At 45.9% G+C, this 20,897-nt stretch overlaps 1 protein-coding gene across 4 annotated transcripts in view; it reads right to left on the bottom strand.

Annotated features, from left to right (window-relative positions):
- Positions 1-20,897, bottom strand: part of LOC149334760 (glutaminyl-peptide cyclotransferase-like) — a 72,285-nt gene that overhangs the window by 24,654 nt on the left and 26,734 nt on the right. For 3 of the 4 annotated variants that reach the window (XM_089555377.1, XM_089555376.1, XM_089555378.1), the window contains one exon: positions 1,646-1,954. In XM_089555377.1, coding sequence (XP_089411503.1) covers positions 1,646-1,954 — 309 coding nt within the window. Of the gene's footprint in view, positions 1-1,544; positions 1,955-20,897 lie in introns of all 4 variants that reach the window. The other variant, XM_089555379.1, reaches the window with a different exon arrangement.

The following is a 20,897-nucleotide window of genomic DNA, read 5'->3' as shown; positions in this document are numbered from 1 at the left end:
TTGAAACCAAAACATGGCACCATAAATAAAGGCAAGACAAATGAGATATCAGAGATGCTACGGCATGGTTGTAATTTTATTCTACCCAGCATGACTAGAACAAGCTCCACACAAATATAAACTGTGGCAGAGTACAAACACCTACACGTATTACCTACACGCACCTACACATTGCCTACACGCATTTCTCTCCGGCATTTGATAGCATTTGCATGACACATTTCCTTCCTTGTGAATCTCTGGAACATGTGGAGGTGCGATTTTTTTTTTACTGCACAAGTACGCCCTGCGGCATACACGTGTGCAGACCGGTGGTGGCTAGAAATGCCAACAAGGCCCAGATTCGAGTGTCTGGTGGTCGGCTGGGGTGGAAACCCCAAGTGTCCCTCCCAGGGGCAAGTTAGCAGAAAGTGATCTAACGCTGCAACAGATGCGGGGGGGGGGGGGGGGGGGCAGTTCAGAAACGGGGTCTGTGAGGACCTGACCGCAGACGTCAGCGCAGCACCTACCCGGATTCTCCTGAACGCCACCTCCTCTCCGCGAGTTAAGGGTGACGACAGTGTCTAACTCACCTGTTTATCACTGTAAATGCAAGGATTGAAATTTTTAGGCGGTCATGTTAAATGCCTGGACAGTTTTTACGTGCAGGAGTCCTTCCCCTGTCTTCTTTGATCCCTCAGTGGTGCCATTAAAAAAAAATAGCCGTTATTACAACATTCAGTCGGAAGTTTACGCCGTTGTGTTCTTCTCTTCGTTTCATATTCCTCGCGCAGTTTTATTTTTCATTCATTATCACTGGCAGGTTTGGGCGTTTCGCCCAGCGCTACCATGTATAGTGACGGCTGCTGAAGGACTCGCGTGCAGCCCGTGTGCGCCCAGCCCCTTCGCAGCTAGATAAAGTTTGACATGTGTCAGTGAACTTAAATTGCACATGCCTACAGTGAATCGCACATGCAAAAATTACCCATGAAAAGCTAGTGCATGGCTCTTATTGTCAACATTACACCAGTGCCGTACGCGCTACCTCGCTGTCACAGCTCGTATCTGAGCTACAAAAAAAATAACATCATTCACGTTTATAAACCAGGAAACTCGTGAACAAACAGAATCCTGCTACATGCTTTGTGGATTTCAAAGTGAAAACCCCCTATCAAGCTACACGTGCAATGCCATTTCGGAGTACATACCAGATGAATCAACCTTGACGGCTTGCGCATCTTGCCACAGCTGACTGCTTCCGATAATCATTCAGCGACACGTCCCACAGAAGCGGCTGCTTCTCGATCAACAGCTCGCAGAATAACGCTCACTGAGAGATCAACAGACGCAGCAGCACTCCCAAACCAAGTGAAAACCTCTGGTTCAGTTTAGAACGGCTTCCACTACGTCTTTTCCTGTGCTGTCACACCTCTGAATTCTATTGGCTCGTTGGAAGCCTGCCGCAACCCCCGCTCTGCGACGGGAGCGGCGTGCCCTTCTGTCGCAGTGTGGCTGAAATCGCAATGCGCTGTGGCAAGAATTGCATCATGTGAAATGGGGCCTGCCTTTGCGTCCGTCCTCCTTTTGTTTCTGCACTGCAAGCCACTAGGCATACACTGCAACATGAGGCAGTGCACAGGGAGAGGAGGATTGAGGGGACAGGCACCATGGAGTCGTAGTGGCAGGCCAGCACGAGTCGGTGGCAGGCGGCCGGGTCCAGGGTGGCCACGACGTTGCTGAAGGCCCGGCTGCCCAAGGGCGTGGTGGCCTGGAAGGCGTCCTCCTCCACGTGCCAGCCCAGGCCCTCCAGGGAGGAGCGCACAAAGTGGCGCACCCGTGCATGCCCCTCGCTGCCCACCGTGCGGGGCACCAGGATGCGGCGCAGCACATCGTGGAACGTCTCCCGATCCTGCACGCTCAGCTCGGCCGTGTACAGCAGCTGCTCGTGCACCAGGGGCCGCAGGTCACGCACCCACTGCAATGCACCATCATTCTGCTGGACACCACTCTGACACAAGCGCAAGGAGGGGGTTTAACGTCCCAAAGTGACTCAGGCCGCAGTTTCGACCACCTGTGGTTCTTAACGTGCACTGACATCGCACATTATATGGGTTCGAGCACACTGGCCAGGATCGAACCTGCGTCTTTCGGGCCAGTAGCCAAGCGCCATAACCACTGGGCCACCGCAGCAACTCCACATAAAGACTCTTTATGGGGGATGTGCTGTTGTGAATCAGCCCAGAGATGCAAACCTAGGTTTTGTACTAGACCTAGTTTTTTAAGGTATGATAATCTCGCAGACCCGTGCACACCCATAGACTAAGAAAGACCACGCTACTAAGCGACAGATCTGCAAAAGGCACATCCTGTCGGACCCCAAGGTTTTACGTGACAGTACTTTGAGTATATTCACGGTTCAAGAAGCTTTCTTTTCGAGGGTGTTTATGTAAGCAATGTGACCTTTCTGTCAAAAGTTACGCCTAAAAGTTATGTTCTTGTTTTATGGCAGTACGGTTTCATTAGGTGCAAGGTGAGATCAATCTGCAGGCCCTTTTTGAGCAAGAAAAGCACAGCAACCATTTTTTGTGGGGAAAACTTGAATACATTTCTGTCTGCCAAGATCATTAGTTTGTTTAATGTGAGTTGCATCTGCCTCTCACATGTTGATAAGCTGTGGAATATGCATGGAATTTAAACATCATCGACATAGATGGAATAAATAATGGACTTTGGAATGAATTTAGACATGGAATACATTTTACAATAAAGAGCATAGTACTTAGAACACACCGCTGCAGTAATCCATTCTCCTTAATGAATTTTCTGTATATGTTAGAACCTAGGCATACAAGAAATGAATGGTCAGACAGAAAATCTTTCAAGCAATTAAGAATCCTGCCATGGACACCTAGGTCTGCTAGGTTGCAAAGAATTCTAAACCTCCACGAGGTATCGTAAGCTTTTGCCATGTCAAAAAAATACTGCCACACAGTGTTCTGTGTGCACTAACACTTGGTGGACTTTGTTTTCAAGGTGGATGAGACTGTCATTTGGAGAACACGCTTTCATAAGTCCACATTGCCGGGCGTCAAGAAGTTCATGTGATTCAATAATAAATGTTAATCTAATGAAAGCCAAGGTGTGATGAAATCTTGTCTAGTCGGGGAATGGGTTCATTTTGCACCGTGAAATGTTAACTCCGAGCAAAGGTTTGGGTCAATGGATGACCATGTAAGCCACAGAAATCCAGGCTCTAGATTCTTTCAACACTCTACCCAAAATGTTCCTGCGTTACATTAATTTTTTTGCACCATCAAGAACGCACTCGCGGCCTTCAATAGCTCAGCCATGCATATGCGCCACCCAGGGCTGTGCTGCTCACAAAGCACAACAGCTGTTCAACATGCTCCCTTCTAAGCAAGATGGGCTTCTAAGTTCCCTTCACGATTTCACACCTTCATGTGAAATGATGTCCACTCATCTTATTCTAGTCAGGACAGAGATGACTGCTCCTCTCTCAGCCTGGTCTGACTTCCACTGTTGTCCACTGCTTTCAGGGCCCCTCTGAAGGTGCCAGCCATGTTGGGAATGATTGCATGCACTATAGTGGTGGGCGCAGCTACCTGCCACTGGCACTGTACTGCAGAATATGCTCAATTTGGGCACGATCAGGATAACACGGGAGGGAGAGAGACGAGCGCTCCCTCCCCTCCTCCTGTGTTATTTCCCAGAAGGTGTCGCTACACCAGCTGGCCCAACATTCGGCTCGACTCAGTTTCAATTTGGACGCTGTGTGGGCCTGTCTGAAGCCGGTTTTGTGGGGTGGTGTGAGCAACCTGGCAGTCAGTGGATGGGCAGGAAGGAATACACACACCAACAACCATCAGCAGCACCCAAACACATGTGCAGCATCAGGAGCTCTGTAACTTTGGAATATTCATTTTTGGCATAGAAGCCAAGCCAAGCACCAAGTCAACCACATGTTCGACAAATGTAAACAAACAAAATGTCTGACACGGCGGCATGCGCAGGAGTGTGGAAATGGCTTCCAAAAGGCCCAGCTACATCTTTAAGCAGCACTTCCGAGCTAAACGAACATGGAACGCCAACCGGCCAGAAACACGCAACCCAAACTGACCGACGGTCGCGGGAAGGGCCCTGCTGTGCACTCGCCGCTGCTGCTAACCCCGAGAGTGTGAACCGGTTCACACCAATTTTTAGCAGAACTAAATAAATACAATTTCTGACTTTGGCAGCGCGCTCATTATTTTTTCACGTCGCTTGTTTCTGCTGCTTACCTGGTGTCCAGAGTAGGCATTCAGTTCGAGATCGAATACGAATGAATTCCCCAAACTCATTTGATGGCGAATGACATTCGAACCTAATGACATTAAATGTTCCCGTGTAGGAGCCCATCAATGACATTAGAAGCCAATGTCATTCAATGAGAATGACATTAAATTTGCTAGTCTGACAGGGGTATAAGAAATGCCAAAGCATGAAAGCGTTTAACCCTACAGGCAGAATAGAACTGACAAAGCTATCAAAGTTAATAAACAACACTATTCGGTATTGTACTGAACATTTCGTACCAACAAGAAAGGTGAAAAAAATGTCAAAATCCACGGATTAAGAGAGAAATGATACACACCAGCCGCAAACTAAAACAAATGCGAAAAAAGGCAGGCAAATACAAACCTTCCACAATTTAAAGCGCAATTTAGCTGAGAAAATTAAGAATGCAAAAAAGCACTATTTCAATGCAATGCTTCCCGAGTTTTTTAAAAAGTGATCCATCTAAACTTTGGGGTTATCTCACCCAAGGCAAGGAACTTGGGTTAAATGAAGAGAGAGGCACCCCTACTCAACCCCAGCTCAGGCACGGGGGGGGGAACCACCTCTTGGTTCTTCGAGGCTTCAAGTTGTTCTTCGAAGGAGAGACTCCCCCTCATTGCCAGATTTTAGTGTCCCTCTCTGGGCGCCTTGTTTACATCCGTCTATGCTAAGGACAGCCACTGGTAGGTCAGTCGCAGAAAAAAAGCAAATCACAAGCGCCTTCAATGAGCATGTTCAAACTGTTCTTTTCATCTAGCGGGCAACATAACCTCTCACAAAACAGATGTACAGTCGGGGACAAAAGTCTCCGGACCACGTCTTCCTCAAACGAAGCTTATAGCTCTACTATCAGTCAGCGGCTGGAGACTGCACTTGTGGAGATGAAAGAACAAAAATTTAACTTTTACCTCCACAAGTGTGGCCTCCAGCCGACGACCAATAGCAGTGCTATCGGCTTCGTTAGAGGAACACGTGGTCCGGAGACTTTTGTCCCCGACTGTACCTGCCGTAGCAGCTGATGGAGTCCTGGCTTTGTTATGTAAACGCAATGAAAAGAAAAGTCCAGGTCCAGATGGCCTTCACGATACGTTCTTAAAATGCTACGCAGCTCATGTTGCACCTTTCCTGGCAAAGATTTTTTAGGCTTCTTCTCTACAGACCAGCAGAGCTGGTTGGAACACAGCTCGTGTCGTACCACACAAAAAAGGAGATAAATTCACAGTATCTAACTACAGACCAGTATCAATTACATGCTGCAAGCTATTAGAGCATATACTGGCAGGTTATATTAAGGCCTCATACTGTCGTTAGCAGCCGTGCCGCCAGATTTGTCCACATTTAGTTAGGCATCACTACTTAAAAAAGAACTGCGTCGAGGCTGGGAATCGAACCAGGACCTTTGGCATTTGAAGTGGAGACGCTACTACTCCACCACGAAGGCTCAGGGTTTGAGCAAGAATAAAGGCGCATCTAGTGAATGCATGGGTTTCATAAATAAAATAAAGGAATTAAAAAATAAAATGAAAAAACGAAATGTGAAAAAAAGAAACAGTGCACCAGGAAACGCTTTCACCTTGCAGCACTTTAGAGAGCCAAAGTGCCCTTTTTTACTCTCATCACCCCACCAACACAGATTCAGGAAAGGGATGTCCACTGTTACGCAATTAGTAACAACTATACATGAATTAGCAGGGACACTTGATGACTCTGATCAAGTTGACGTGCAGCTGTTAGACTTCTGCAACGCATTCGATAAAGCTAAGCATGGCAAATTACTCTAAGTTAGAATGCACTGGACTTCTTAATTATATCGTTAAAGGGAGACTGAAGCACTTTTTTTGAAAATCGGGCTGGCAGCGGCATGCTGTATACTGGAATATCGCATCCAAATAAGGCAAAAACAAGCGCGAATTGCCTTTTTTAGCCGAAATATGCGGCCTGTGCCGCGGGGCACGCCGCGCGGCGCGCCGCCGCCCGTGATTGGTCAAGAGAGGTCGTGACGTCACTTTGAGGACTGGAGAAGCTGCCGATGCGGATCCGGCTCTGCGTTGAGTGCAGATCGCAGCTTTCCGTGTCATTGTAAAAGCGAATACGGCGACTATTTTTTTTTACTGACCTCCGAAGAAAAGGATACTACAGTTTGCTCATTCCACGTATCGCCTGAAACCAAAAAAGACACAAGCAAAAAATTCTACGCCTAGCACAAGCATACGCAAGCGTCAAAGACGCGATGCAGACCATGCGTAAAAGGTGCCAGCACAACCTCGGCTCGTATTCTCGGAAAGGAAGGGGTGCGAACAATACTCAAGTCAATTACCACCACCGGACGCCTCCTGGCTCGCCCGGAAGAGCGTCATCCTAAAGAAAAGGCCCAAAGCACTGTGTACAAAAAATCCTGTTCTCAGTACCCGGCGTTGCAGGTTGGGGCAAGAAAGTATTTCAAGGAAACGATGAAGGAGCACAAAGTTGGTGTCAAAATTAGCGAAGCGCAGTGGCCAAGCACTGCGAGGCATGTGACCACAAGATAGTGACGCAATCATGGTGCGCTGGAAACCAAGCCAAATACGCGCACAAGGCTGCTGCTTCACTCATGGTGCATTCAGCAGATGCCAGAAAATATTAATCGCTGCCTCGGAAACGTTCGCCCTTCCTAGATTTGCAGTTTAGGTTCAGTGAAGTAGTTGCCAACTATATGTGTGTTTAAAAGCCAAGCTAGCTGCAACTCGCCCGCTGCCACAACTTGATGAAGAAACCGAGTAAGGTTGCGGTGTTTTCTTGCAAAAACTCGGTTGGCATTCATTTCTCTCATAAATTTGCATCCGAAATCATCGTCGAATGCTCTCATTTTATTTGCTTAGCTACGATTAAACGAGATGCCGCATATGAAGAGCTTCGATGCTTGCTTGCTTTGCTTTATTGTGCTTTGCTCTGCTTGCTTGCTTGCTTGGACACGTCGAACGGAGTACAAAATCACTAACCGAGCCTTGCTGAGCACGTCTCAGGTGGTCTGGCCGAACCTAAGCTAAGGAGAGCGACACATGCTTGAGCCTCTATAAGGTTTCTTAATGGGCTAAGTGAGCATGTTTCTACTTTTAAAAGAGGCGCTTCTTCGGAATGGTGACACGCCTGTCATGCGGGAGGAAATCGAAAGAACTGTGTCATGGTTCAGCCGCACCTTTTCGACAGAAATCTCCAGAGGTCACATTAGGGACAAGATCTGCATGTAGCCGCTCTTATGGAAGTGCTTCGAGCAGAGTAGGCTTGCTTTGGACGGCTTGAATTCTTCGTCACAGCAGCGAGCGCTTGCGCTGCGAGCTTTTGATCTTGCTAAAAACAGTGGAAGACGACACAGTCTCGGCCGTATTTGTTCATGGACACGAACGCAGAGTACTACCTCGTGTTGATTCTGATTCTCAAGGTCGGTTGACACGCTTTGTACGTCACAACGCACGCAGCACGAGAAACAACGCGCGTGTGAAAGCTCGCTCGGGTGCGCCAAAGTATCCCTGGCTCCACAACGTGACGTCACGTTGGCCGACATGGGCGAGGTTTCCCTCTCCACTGTTCTCCTCTCCTACGCTTGCGCGGGGTGCGGGAGATTTGAACATCGCGTTTTTAATTGGTGACTGCGGCACAGTTTTAGCCAAAATTGAAAAAATTTCACAGACGTGATCAGCAATGACACTACTTCAAAACCCTAAAAAATTGGCTGAATCGAAAACCGCCTCGGTATCCCTTGAAGTGGATGAGTTCATATCTCCTGAACAGAGATCAATTTGTAGAAATTAATGGCAATATTTCCGATGTCCTAGCTGTAAACTCCAGGGAGCCACAGGGAAGTATATTAGGCCCTCTCCTCCTTTTGATATATATATATTAATGATTTAACTGAAGTAATTCCTGACTCTGTTTCCATTTGACTGTTTTCAGATGTCTGTATAGTTTATAAAAATATATCTTCAGTTGATGATCATGAGCTTCTACTCAAATCCATTTTTTTCCACAGAACAGTGGTGCAAAGATTGCGGCATGGAACTGAACACACAGAAAAGAGTAATGCATAAAAGCAGGTCAGATCTTCTCAGCACTACTTGCACAAAGTATCCAATTTCTATCTTGGTGTCACCAGTAATGCGTCATGCTTCAAATATTTGTTCACCTGCTTTTCCCTGACGTAAACTTAAAAATGCTCCATCCAATCTTGATCTGCCCAGGCTCTTATTTGGGCCAGTTGGTTGCTATAATTCGACATAGTGGCTAGTGCACAAGGAAGACGCACACAAGAAGAAATCCAGACTAGCGTTTGTCCTGTCTGGATTTCTTCTGTGTGCATCTTCCTTGTGCACTAGCCACTATGTCAAGCTTAAACTTCAGTAGAGTTAGTTCTTGGGCTAATTGGTATACTTGATTTAAACTCAGTTTTTCAGCGCAACGGCACACGGCCAAAGAAAAGAAGCAGGAAGAGAAGAAAGACGGACACAGCGCTGACTGTCAACTGCTTATTTAGGGACGCACACACAGCTTAAATGCACTCAGACCAGCGCAGGCGCACACCGTGCAAGGTAAACAGGAAAAAACTCATTTCACATCTTTATCGCAAAAACTTTGATAGGAACATCTTTTCTGCAGCGTACAGAAGAACTGAAATATCGCTGACACATTCTGACCCTGCTCTCTGAATACAATGTGCCTCTATAGTTTCACGGGTTGTTTTTGATTTGCTTGTGCTCAGAATCCTCACTCCCAAAAACACCGGTGTACAATCCTTGTGCAAGTAGGGCAGTGCTCGACAAGGTTAGCACCTTCCCCATTCCTTATGCGTGCTCCCCGAGCCGGTCGTTGACGCAGCGCCCAGTTTGCCCGATGTACGGGCAGGGACAGTGGAGTGTGCAGCATCTAAGTGGCCACTTATTTTCGTACAGGTTAGTCCCAACACTGCGGTGCTGTTTTCCTTGACATATTTGCTGTTGCTTCTGCTGCTCTGGTTGCTTCTCACTGATCATGCCTTCCTGTGCTGAACTAGGCAAATGGATCGACGACATCGAGTTGAGGCTTAGTAATCAAGCCGATCAAATTTCCAATAATGTTCTACTTTGGGCGTTGACATTGCTAGCATCAAAACTGAGCTTTACCAAGTAGTAGAGAGTGCATCATTTTTGAATGACCTGGTTGAGAAACTTAAAAGCGAAAATGCCACTCTAGCTGCTATCTCTAGTGTTAAATTTTTAAAAAATCGAGCCCAATTGGATCCCCTACCACTATGAGAGAAACACCCTCGCCTATCTCTTTTTGACAAACTTTATCATCCCAATTGTTTGCATGAGAGTAAGCCTCTGCCATTGCCGAGACCACCTTTACAATGCCAAACACCCCTGCTCATCACACGCAATCACCCAGAACCGCAGTTGACAGACATAACCTACCATCTGGCATTGTTACTGAAGTTGACCCCCCCCCCCCCCGATTTCCACAAATGCTTCGTACTTACATCAAGACATACTTTTTTTTATTGCGAAAGCACCCGAGGTGTAACACCGAGCTTGTGTGAAGCTTGACCTTGAGGGTGACCCTGGCCAAACCATAAATAAATATTGCCGCGACGGGGATTTGCACCCCCGGTGGTGCGAACAGATAAGCTCCACCGCACGAGAGCACCCTGCTATCACTGCGGCCGGACCTCATGTTAAAACTCTTACTTCAGATACTGATGTGTGTGTATTTTGTTGTTTCTACTACTTTTTGTTGCATTCTCACAAACTGTTATTACAGTGTGTTTCAAGTGACGCCCCCCCCCCCAATGTAGTACCCTCTTCTGGAGGACTTTTACGGATATTTGAATAAATAAGTATAATAAATGTAAACAAGGGCCACAGAGCTTGTTCATGCTCGAGGCCACTGACACTCAGCTTGATCACTTTGTCTATGACGCGAGTTCCGATGATAGGCTTACCTCGAACGATCGCTCACACCCGTGCGCAACTGCTTCTACATTACCTGAGATGGCTGTAGCTGCTTCTGGCAACTTATCTCGAAAGTTCGCTGTTAGCTTTCAACTGAGCACGGCCAAAAAGTGGCGGCCATTCTGGTCTGCAACAGCTGCCGAGCATGCCGGTTGCTATCGCAGCAGAGTTGCTCCATTCTTTGCGGGAGCTAAATAAAGGATTCATTCAACTGTTACCTCTGTCTGCTCGTCTGTTGTTCATGGCACTGTCACCCCCACATGACATGAAAGACCAAGACAAATTATGGAAAGGAAATTATTAATCCAACCAAGAATGTTTTGTAGTATAATGTTTTATGGTGCCAGCTCATGGCACTGGAAGCCATGGCAAAGTCAAGATGCTGGATAGTGTCACTGTTGGCAAATTGAAGCAGAGATTTGCGGAAAAAAAGTCCACTAGACCTTTGTGGGCAGATATGAGAGAATGATATTGTTTCAAGAAATGTAGTTAGTCCTTCATAAGGCATGCATACAAATGGTGAAATTGCACTCTCTAGGAATCGAATGACATCACATTTGGTTTTGTATTAAAAAAAGGTACACAGTTGTTCCAATGACTTCATAAAAAGCGAATCCTTCCTGCTGTCTTCTGGACGCATTATGTATTAGAACTAAAAACTGCTGAAAGCTGAACAATTTTTCAATTTTTTTTTTTTTGCCACCATGATAGGTCTCTTAAATGCACTTGTAAAAATGCAAAGAAGCCTATGAGCGAAATTCAAAAATAATTCATGACTTTGCTGCAAAAATATGACACAGAGGTGCATCCGTTTTCCGGCACTTGAAGAAAGTGGCACCAGCTGCCGCACACAGGGGTGAAGGACGAGTAAAATGACTGCGGGGTCCCCACAACATGTGCATTCATGGAATGAAACCACCTCCCCTTTCTTGTGAAAAACATTAGCTGTGGTTTAACTAGTGCTGAACCTGGTGTAGCGGGCAACTAGATGCGGCTTGGTGTCTGCAATGTGGAGTGTAATCTGGACAACTTTGCTATCGGCTTAACTGGAACACCTGTAATTTACACGCTCGCAATTACATTCTTCATGAAGATATGTTTCTAAGACATCTGTGCATTCACTAGATGCGCGCCATCTTCGCCATACATTGGGGTCTCAGTGGGTGTCACATGACGGCACCAGCACTGCATGCCATGCCCGAAGGAAATTCCCCAGAAACATACTTCGCTACTCACTTAATTGGGATATCTGCAATTTGCACACTCATAATTAAATTATTCATGCATATCCCGAAGATATGCTTCTTAGACATCTGTGCATTCACTCCCGTAGCAGAGCGGAAGCCTCCCCGTCTCGCATGCCGGAGGCCCAGATTCGATTCCCACCAAGCTGTAAGGTGGGATTTATTCGGCGGAGAAGCCTCTCAACGGGAGCAGGGCCAAGAGGGTCAGCTGGTCCAGCTGGGAGTGTGCACCAGGCAATGGCTTGCGCGCATGCCCGTCATCTTCCTTGCATTGTTTCGATTAATTAAGGTCGCTTCAAGGTCATATCTGTGCCATAACATGACGGTTTGTATGCGAGAAGTCCAGCTTTCGCCACAAATGCTCGGAATGAATAATATGAGGGGGGACCCAAACAAAAAACAAATTTTTTGTATAAAAGCTTTGTTAACTTCTGCACAAAATTCCTTCAGTCACCTTCAAAGTACTCTCCATAAAATGCGATGCACTTGTCAAGTCTTTTTTCCCACTGTTTGAACCATCTTCAACTTTGACACCGTCCGGCACCCTTTGCGAAGCCGTTTGTACGGCCTCCCCACCACTTCCCTTTTAACTGCATTCTCGGAAAGGTCTGGTGAGGGTGGCGAACATCCCCAAGAAGTCACTCGTAGGGCCGTGCGTGTGCGGGGGTGATGAAGGAACTTGATCGCCAAAGTTCCGGGCGTTTCCTCCACACATCCCCTTGCAGACCACTTCCAAACAAAAGTGCTGATTAACAGTCTGGCCAGGGGGAACAAATTCTTGATGCACAATTCCACAAACATCAAAAAAGACTATGATCATCATTTTCACATTTGACTTCAACTGTCTTGCTTTTTTGGTCGGGGAGACTTCCACTGGCTTGACGCTTGCTTAGTTTCTGGGACATACCCGTAACACCAACTCGCATCACCTAGCTGTAATGACTTTGGTCAAGAAGTTTGGATCACTTTCAGCCTCTTTTTTTAAGTCCCAGCTCAAATTCAATCGAATGTTCTTTTGATCCTGTGTGAGAAGGCAAGGAACAAATTTAGCGGAAACACATCTCATTTGCAACTGCTCAGTCAAAATCCGCTGACACGAGCGCCAACTCACGCCTGTCTCTTCTGAAATTTGGACGATCATGAAACGACAATCTTGTTGTTTTTTTCATGTCACGTTTTCATTGTTTCGAGAAGTTGAAGGACGCCCAGAACAAGCATGGTCTTCAAAACTCACCTCACCACATTTGAAGCGCCCAAACCACTTGAAAACTTGTGTGCGGCTCATAGCATCCTTTTCAAAAGCCTACTGCAACATTTGGTAAGCTTCCGTTGCCGATTTTTCAAGCAGGAAACACAATTTCAAACACACTCTTTGTTCTTTTAAATTTGCCATAAAGACTTCGCAGGTGGAACAATAAAATAATAATAATAATAATCATCAACATCAGCCTGGCTACGCCCACTGCAGGGCAAAGGCCTCTCCCATGTCACTCCAATTAACCCTGTCCTTCACCAGCCGCGGCTACCATATTCACGCAAATTTCTTAATCTCATCCGCCCACCTAATTTTCTGCCGCCCACTGCTACGCTTGCCTTCTCTTGCAATCCACTCCGTTACCCTTAAGGACCAGCGGTTATCTTGCCTTCTCATTACATGCCCTGCCCAAGCCCACTTCTTCCTCTTGATTTCAACTAGGATGTCATTAACCTGCGTTTGTTCCCTCACCCACTCCGCCCTCTTCCGATCTCTTAACATTACACCTATCATTTTCCTTTCCATAGCTCGCTGCGTTGTTCTTAACTTAACCTGAACCCTCTTTGTTAGCCTCCACGTTTCTGCCCCATAGGTGAGTACTGGTAAGATACAGCTGTTCTATACTCTTCTCTTGAGGGATATTGGTAAACTGCCATTCATGACCTGAGGGAACCTCCACCCCATTCTTATTCTTCTAGTTATTTCCCTCTCATGATCTGGATCAGCTGTCGCTACCTGCCCCCTTAAGTAGACATATTCCCTTACTACATCCAGCACCTGGCTACCAATTGCAAACTGGTTCCCTTGCAAGGCTATTGAACATTACTTTGGTTTTCTGCATGTTAATTTTTAGCCCCACCGTTCTGCTCTGCCTGTCTAATTCATTGATCATGCTTTGCAGTTCATGTCCTGAGTGACTTAGCAAGGCAATGTCATCAGCAAATCGCAAATTACTCAGGTATACTCCGTTAACTCTTATCCCCATCTGCTCCCATTTCAGGCCCCGGAATACCTCCTGTAAGCAGGCAGTGAAGAGCATAGGCGAGATCGTGTCTCCCTGCCTGACACCTTTCTTTATTGGAATTTTATTACTGACTATATGGAGAACTATGGTAGCTGTGCAATCGTTATAAGTATCTTCCAATATTTTCACATAACTCTTCTACACCCTGATTCCGCAATGCCTGCATGACTGCTGAGGTTTCTACTGAGTCAAATGCTTTCTCGTAATCAATGAAGGCTATATATAGGGGCTGGTTATATTCTGCGCATTTCTCTATCACCTGATTGATTGTGTGAATATGGTCCATTGTCGAGTATCCTTTACGAAAGCCTGCCTGGTCCTTTGGGTGATTGAAGTCTAGGGTTGCCCTGACCCTATTAGCGATTACCTTAGTAAATACCTTGTAGGCAACAGACAGTAAGCTTATCGGTCTGCAATTCTTCAAGTCCTTGACGTCTCCTTTCTTATGAATTAAGATAATATTAGTGTTTTTCCAAGCTCTAGGTACGCTCAAGGTCACAAGGCATTGCGTATACAGGGTGGCTAGTTTTTCTTGCACAATCTCTCCTCCGTCCTTCAACAAATCTGCTGTTATTTGATCATCACCAGCTGCTTTCACCCCTCTGCATTGCTCCTAAGGCTTTCTTTACTTCCTCCTTCTTTACTGGCGGGATGTCCCATTGCCGTGTTCCACTGCCTCAGTAATATTCTGATTGCAATCGCTACTGTATTTGTGTAAAACTCTTCGGCTACTTTAACTACCTTATCCATATTGCTAATGACATTGCCCTCTTTGTATCTTATCGCATGCATCTGGTTTTTACCTATGCCTAGTTTTCTCTTCGCTGCTTTTAGGCTACCTCAGTTTTCTAGAGCATGCTCGATTTTCTCCATGTTAAACTTCCTTATGTCAGCTACCTTGCGCTTATTTATTAACTTCGACAGCTCTACTAGCTCTATTCTATCGATGGAGTTAGACGTCCTCATGTTTTGCCGTTTCTTAATCAGATCCTTAGTCTCCTGAGATAGCTTCCCGGTATCCCGTCAAACCATCCTCGTGCAGCTCAGCGGCTATAAAAGAGCGCCTGGTTTCCTTTCCTGTTATTAAAGTGGGAAGTTGCGCCTCTTTCCTGTTCTGTGTTTTTCCTTCCCGTTTCGTCCTTTTTTTGGCGTACGACATTCTTTCAAGACGATGTACCAACTAACCCGTCAAAAAGTTCTACTACATCATACCGCCTACTTCTATGGCACACTCCGTTATGATATTTGTGAGACGATTGCTCATTGTTGGAACATTACGGTCGTCATCTTCAGTTAAAGCGCAAAATCCTGAGTTCCTCTACTTTCCCTCTTAATGCAAACTCGTTAATAGCCTTTCGCTTCACCAGTTTCCTCCGTTCCCTCTTCAAATCTAAGTTAACACGAGACCTTACCATTCTGTGGTCGCTACAACAGACCTTACCGAGGACCTCCACATCCTCTACGATGCCAGGGTGTGCACACAGTATGAAGTCTATTTCATTTTTAGTCTCACCATTGGGGCTCTTCCACGTCCACTTCCTGTTTGCTCGTTTGCGGAAGAAGGTATTCATGATCCGTAAGTTATTTCTATCTGCGAACTCTACTAATAACTCTCCCCGACTGTTCCTAGAACCTATGCCATAGTCACGTACCATATGGTCTCCAGCCTGCTTCTTGCCTACCTTCGCATTAAAGTCGCCCATCAGTACAGTGTACTCTGATTTTACTTTGGCCATTGCCGATTCCACATCTACGTAGAAGCTTTCAACGATCTGGTCATCATGGCTCGATGTGGGCACGTAGGCCTTCATCTTCATCTTGTGCCTCTTATTAAGCCTAATTACGATAGCTGCCACCCTCTCGTTAATGCTATAGAATTCCTCTATGTTGCCAGCCATATCCTGATTGATGAGGAATCCCACACCTAGTTCTCGTCTATCTGCTAATCCACGATAGCACAGTACGTGCCCACCCTTTAGTACTGTATACGCCTCACCTGTCTTCCTGATCTCACTAAGCCCTATGACATCCCATTTAATACCGGCTAATTCCTCCAACAGCCCTGCTAAGCTAGCCTCAGTGGATAAGGTTCTAGAGTTAAACATTGCCAGGTTCAGTCTCCAAGGACGTCCTGTCCGGAGCCAGGGATTCTCAGCCCCCTCCGCTGCGTCACAGGTCTGACTGCCGCCTTGGTCCGTTGCTCTGCAGCCCCTGGGGACTGAGGGCCGAAGGTTAGTTGGTGTGTTCATACAAGTGCGTGTGTGTGCGCGTGCTATAGGGAAGCGCACCTGAAGTTTGCTCTCACTGCACCAGCGCCACTTCTCCCCTGCCGGTCATTTTGGCGTTTCCGTCCGGGCACGTCGCCAGCGGAGCGCATTGAGCAGTTGCCTGTCGACTGGTACGCGCGTGCTGCTCACGCCGCTCGCACTTTCTCTTTCATTGTGAACACGTGCAGTCCTGCTCGCGGGAGCACAAAAGTGGTGTTGCCGCTTGCTGTGAGTCATGGCTGGAATTCCGCGACGTTCTAAGAGTGGAGAAACTTGTGTCAGGGGCTGTCACAACAGTTCTCTGAACATCAACGGCCAAGGACTGCCCGTGGAATTCTACAGATTTCCTGGACATGTCCTACATTCTTGGGGGAAAAAAAATTAATATCGGAAAATTGTAACGTACAGTAATGGAAATATTGAAGGTAATGGTCCACCCTTTCTATATGTAGCTAAATCTTAAAAATTTTTCATCACTCGTATCGAGCAGTTGACGATAGGAGAAACGTTAATACGGAAAAAAAAATCCAAGCCTATCGATGGGAGATTGCTACAGTGAAATCTTCCAGTATATGAAAAAAAAAAATTCGTTCATACACTCTTTCCTGTTCAAAAATGTTTTTGTCCGGAATTGTTGGGTGTGAAATGGATGAGAACAAGAAACAGCCGGCCTCGATAACTGCTGTGGGCAGGGTGAAGTAAGCTTTTTTCTGTTGCTAAACACGTTTGGTAAGTTGCACGCGTAATATTATTTCTGACCAGTTTTTGCTGTAATTCACTAAGCATGGAGTGTTTAGTAAACCTTTGCCATTTTTTATTTTGGAGACTGACAACAACAGCTAGCAGCGTTATGCAGACTCGTGGGAGGCAAGGCCAGTGATCGCCTCAATGTTACGACTTGTGACGCCTGGCTCAATTTTCGAAGTTGCTTTTACATGTAAAAAATTTCTAAAAATAAAAATAATCAAAATGTTTGCTTGCACATGAATGAGCGTTCGCATATGAGCGATGGCTCTGAAAATAAATTGTTTTGGGGATGTGCGTGCGCTGTAATCGGCATTAAAATAAATATACCAACCGCTTATCTCAGTGGTAGGGATAGACCGAACTAGAGCATTTTTTCTTTTAGCTGGTAGGCGCATTTCGTGCGTGTGTTCGTTTTTCTCTTCAGCCTTGTGTGTCGCCTTAAGGCCAGTTTATTTTAAGTTAAAATAAAAATTATTTCCATTATTATTCAGCGAAACACGTAACAACATCCTTATTATTTGGCCAACAAACCTGCATGCACCGAACTGTTCAGCCACCCAAAGAAATTAAGTATCTTGCGAAGATGGCCGCGCCAAAAAAAAAAAAAAGGTATTTACCTCGAATTCCACGTCTCAAATGATCTCATTTACTTGCCATACACATTTCGCCATTACGGTACCGGCTTTTTGTCAACAGACTGCTTCACGGAGTGGGCCTGATCCACCAGCAGTTCTTTTTTCAAGTTTGCGCAGCGAAAAAAAAATTCACTGTCCACTGTTTCTTTGAACCTACATCTCAGAGCGTACTGCCACAACTGAAAGAAATGCGAACAGAGCGGTGCCTACGCGCTCCGCTGTTGGAATTTATCTTAGTCACGCTTATACTTGGCTCGAGACACAAATACACTAGAGACATCCGTGATAAAATAATGTACCACTCTAGCGTCTTTTTGTTACTACCGAGGTAAAAGCGCATTGAAGATAAACTCCGACTGCGCAGCGCGTGGGCGCCGTGCTGTTCGCATTTCTTTCTAACGCGTTTGGACATATTGCTAATCCTCTGAAGCTCGGCAGCGTTCATGCATGAGGGAGAAAGCTCGCGACTGCACAAAGAGGCTGGCCAACACGTGCACAGTACGTGCAGAACTGGCTTTTTTTCAGGAGAAAGCGCGCCGCTCGCGCAGCTACTCAATGGGAGGGGTGACCGGTTTGCCCGGTCAAAAATGCCGAGTCGGCCGGAGAGGGCGCATTTCACTGGCGTCCGCAGCGCCCCCCTGCGAAGCTGCGGTCCCCTATTCCAAAAATATTTCAGTACTACAATTTCTTTAAAAAGATTGTCAAAAGAAGGCAAACCGGCTGCGGTGAAGACAGTTTTCCTGTGGCAAGTAGAGAACGCTTGTAGCAATGTTTTCCAAAATCCTATTAACATGACATTTCCATGTGAAAGAGCAGTTAAAAAAACAACAAATACCATATCTTAACGCACTATACCCCAGAGCCTGGGCGACTTAACTTTCTAATAGAAAATGGCATCATAGTTCGCAAATCAAACAACAAGCATGCAACACTTCCGAGTTTCTTACAAATGGGAGTCTGCACTGTGAGTGCACTGTGAGTAATCACTGTCTATGTATCTACCAAGATACTTAACCGACGGGACGCTAATTATAGGTTGACAAGAACACAAAGAGCAGTATGAGGTGTGTAAATATATGGAACCTGCACTGGGTACATCTTTATGCAGGTTACGAAACAGACAAGTCTGGATTTGGTGCAATTTATTTGTATTAAATTTGAGGCAAACCAATCACTAACTTTAACAGCGTCCTCCTGAAGGTTAGCCAGGGCATATGAAAAATCAGGGTTGCTTGAAACTAGTAAAGTGTCATTGGCGTAAGATGATTTCAAATGGTCACACATATCATTCACATATAAGTTAAACAACAAAGGAGATAAAATGGACCCTTGCGGGACACCACACAATAGATTTACAGCGTCACTGCAGATAGGCCCAAACATGACTGCTTGAGAACGATTGTGTAGTTTCCAATTAATGACAAAAAAGGACCCCTAAATCCATACGAGTAAGTTTAGAGCACAAAATTTGATGATTTACAGTGGAGAAAGCTTTTTTTACATCCACAAAAAGTGAAAATGCCACCTCATTGTTCTCCAAGCTTTGATGCAGCAATACGGAGAGATTTTCCAATAGCACCTGTGTTCCTGACCCACTGACAAAACCGTACTGGTTCCCACTCATTAGGTCATGTTTAGTAATTCAGCATTCATCACAGAAAGTACATGTTTTTCCAATATCTGGGATACGCAGGAAAGAATAGATATAGGGCGGTAGTTTGCAATATCAATCTTCTTCCCGCTTTTGTACAGAGGAACAACGCGAGTGCTCTTCAGTGATTCTGGCCATGTACCACTTTTAATTATGCCGTTTAAGATAAGCAGCAAAACATTTTTCAGAGCTGTAATGTTTCTTATCAGATCACCTATGAAAATGTTGTCCAGTCCGGCGGATTTGTTACGTTTCAGGCTAGACAAAATGCTGAAACGATCAGAATCTGTCATAAGAGAAGGAAAGCCGATGGCGATACGCTTTTTGTCATTTTCGCCGAGCTCACAGTTTGGACTGCGACCCATTGCTCAGTGAAAAAATCGTTATTAAACTCATTCGCCAAAATATGCGACACAACACCGAAATTGTGCTCCACTGATTCTTGAATGGACAAGCGTTGGTTACCACGTAACTGGTTAATCAGAGACCAGGTGTTCCGACATCGCGACGAGTGCTGCGAAACTGTTGTGCAAAGAACTTTCTCTTTGATAAGCGAATAAGTGCAGTTAACTTGTTTCTGATGCGACGATATTCTGCTCGAAGTTTGTCATTTTTGGTGCCCTGCGGCATCGAGACCAGATAGCTTCGTTTTTTTTTTTACAGCAGCCAGGATTTCAGCATTCAGCCACTGACAGCCACTTTTATGTTTCTTCACAGGCAAAGCTTTTTTACACACTTCCTTCATTTCGCAAGTGAATAACAGCAAGCGAAACACAACACTACGCTCAAATATTAACCTACAAACTGATGCCGTCTACACAGCTGTTTCTTGAAGGTCTCTACTAACCCCCACCTAGCGGTAGAACTCTCTACTACGTCTATGAATGACAGCACACTCTCAGTTCATATTTTTTTTTGGGGGGTCCCCCCTCGTAGGGTTCAGGGGATAGATGTTGTCACGTTGTGCCTGCTCATGCCCCCCCTATTGGCACACAACCAGGACACAAACTCAGTGATAATTTAGGCACAACCTTTACGAGACATTAACGCACACAAGTCACACAGACAAGCGGAAAAGGGCAAAACACTGGGAGGAAACCCTACAGCAGCCACAAAAGACACATGAAGCCACTCCCTGCAGCCAAATAGTTGGATACAGCCACTCAAAGCAGGCCCAGTGGCGTTAATCCCAGATATCTTTTCCAAGCACACAAAGGCGACAGAATAAGGATGAGGAAGACACGACGGTGTGCAACTTGCAACTATTTTATTCACAAAAAGCAGGTGACTTATTACCCAAAAAGGGAAGGGATGATCAGATAGATCGGCACGTGCTGGGCAAAAAAAAACGGAAAAGGCACAGGTCGCATAGCTCGTATATATATGGAAGGCAAAATCTCTGTCAAACAATGTCACAGATGGATGCACTACCGTGCTTCCTAACATGGTAGGCCTCCACCAGTTCCCACGCAAGCATGCCAATGCTCCTGCTCAAGATGCCTGGCATCACACACTGGCTGTGGCACCTTCTGTTCCCCATCCACTGATGTGTAGGGGCAGGAGTGAGCCTGTTCCACGGGTGCTCATTCACACACTGGCCCCATTGCACACCTTCCCGCGTTTCTACAGAATTTTGTACACTACACCCTTTTTCACCCTCCACAAACTGGTTCACAGTCTGAATTGTTGCTACTATCGTGTGGAATCAGACGACACAGTGAAGAGGGTTTCCTTAGAGCCGAAAAACCACGGGCACCTTGAACTTGTTAGCCACACGCTTGAGGTTATGTGCCACATTAG

The sequence above is a fragment of the Amblyomma mixtum genome, chromosome 8 (genome assembly GCF_055824585.1).
Source record: "Amblyomma mixtum isolate Tamu chromosome 8, ASM5582458v1, whole genome shotgun sequence".
In the NCBI taxonomy this organism is placed as follows: domain Eukaryota; kingdom Metazoa; phylum Arthropoda; class Arachnida; order Ixodida; family Ixodidae; genus Amblyomma; species Amblyomma mixtum.
Note: the sequence above shows the minus strand (reverse complement) of the source record. Positions and strands in the feature narration are given on the sequence as shown.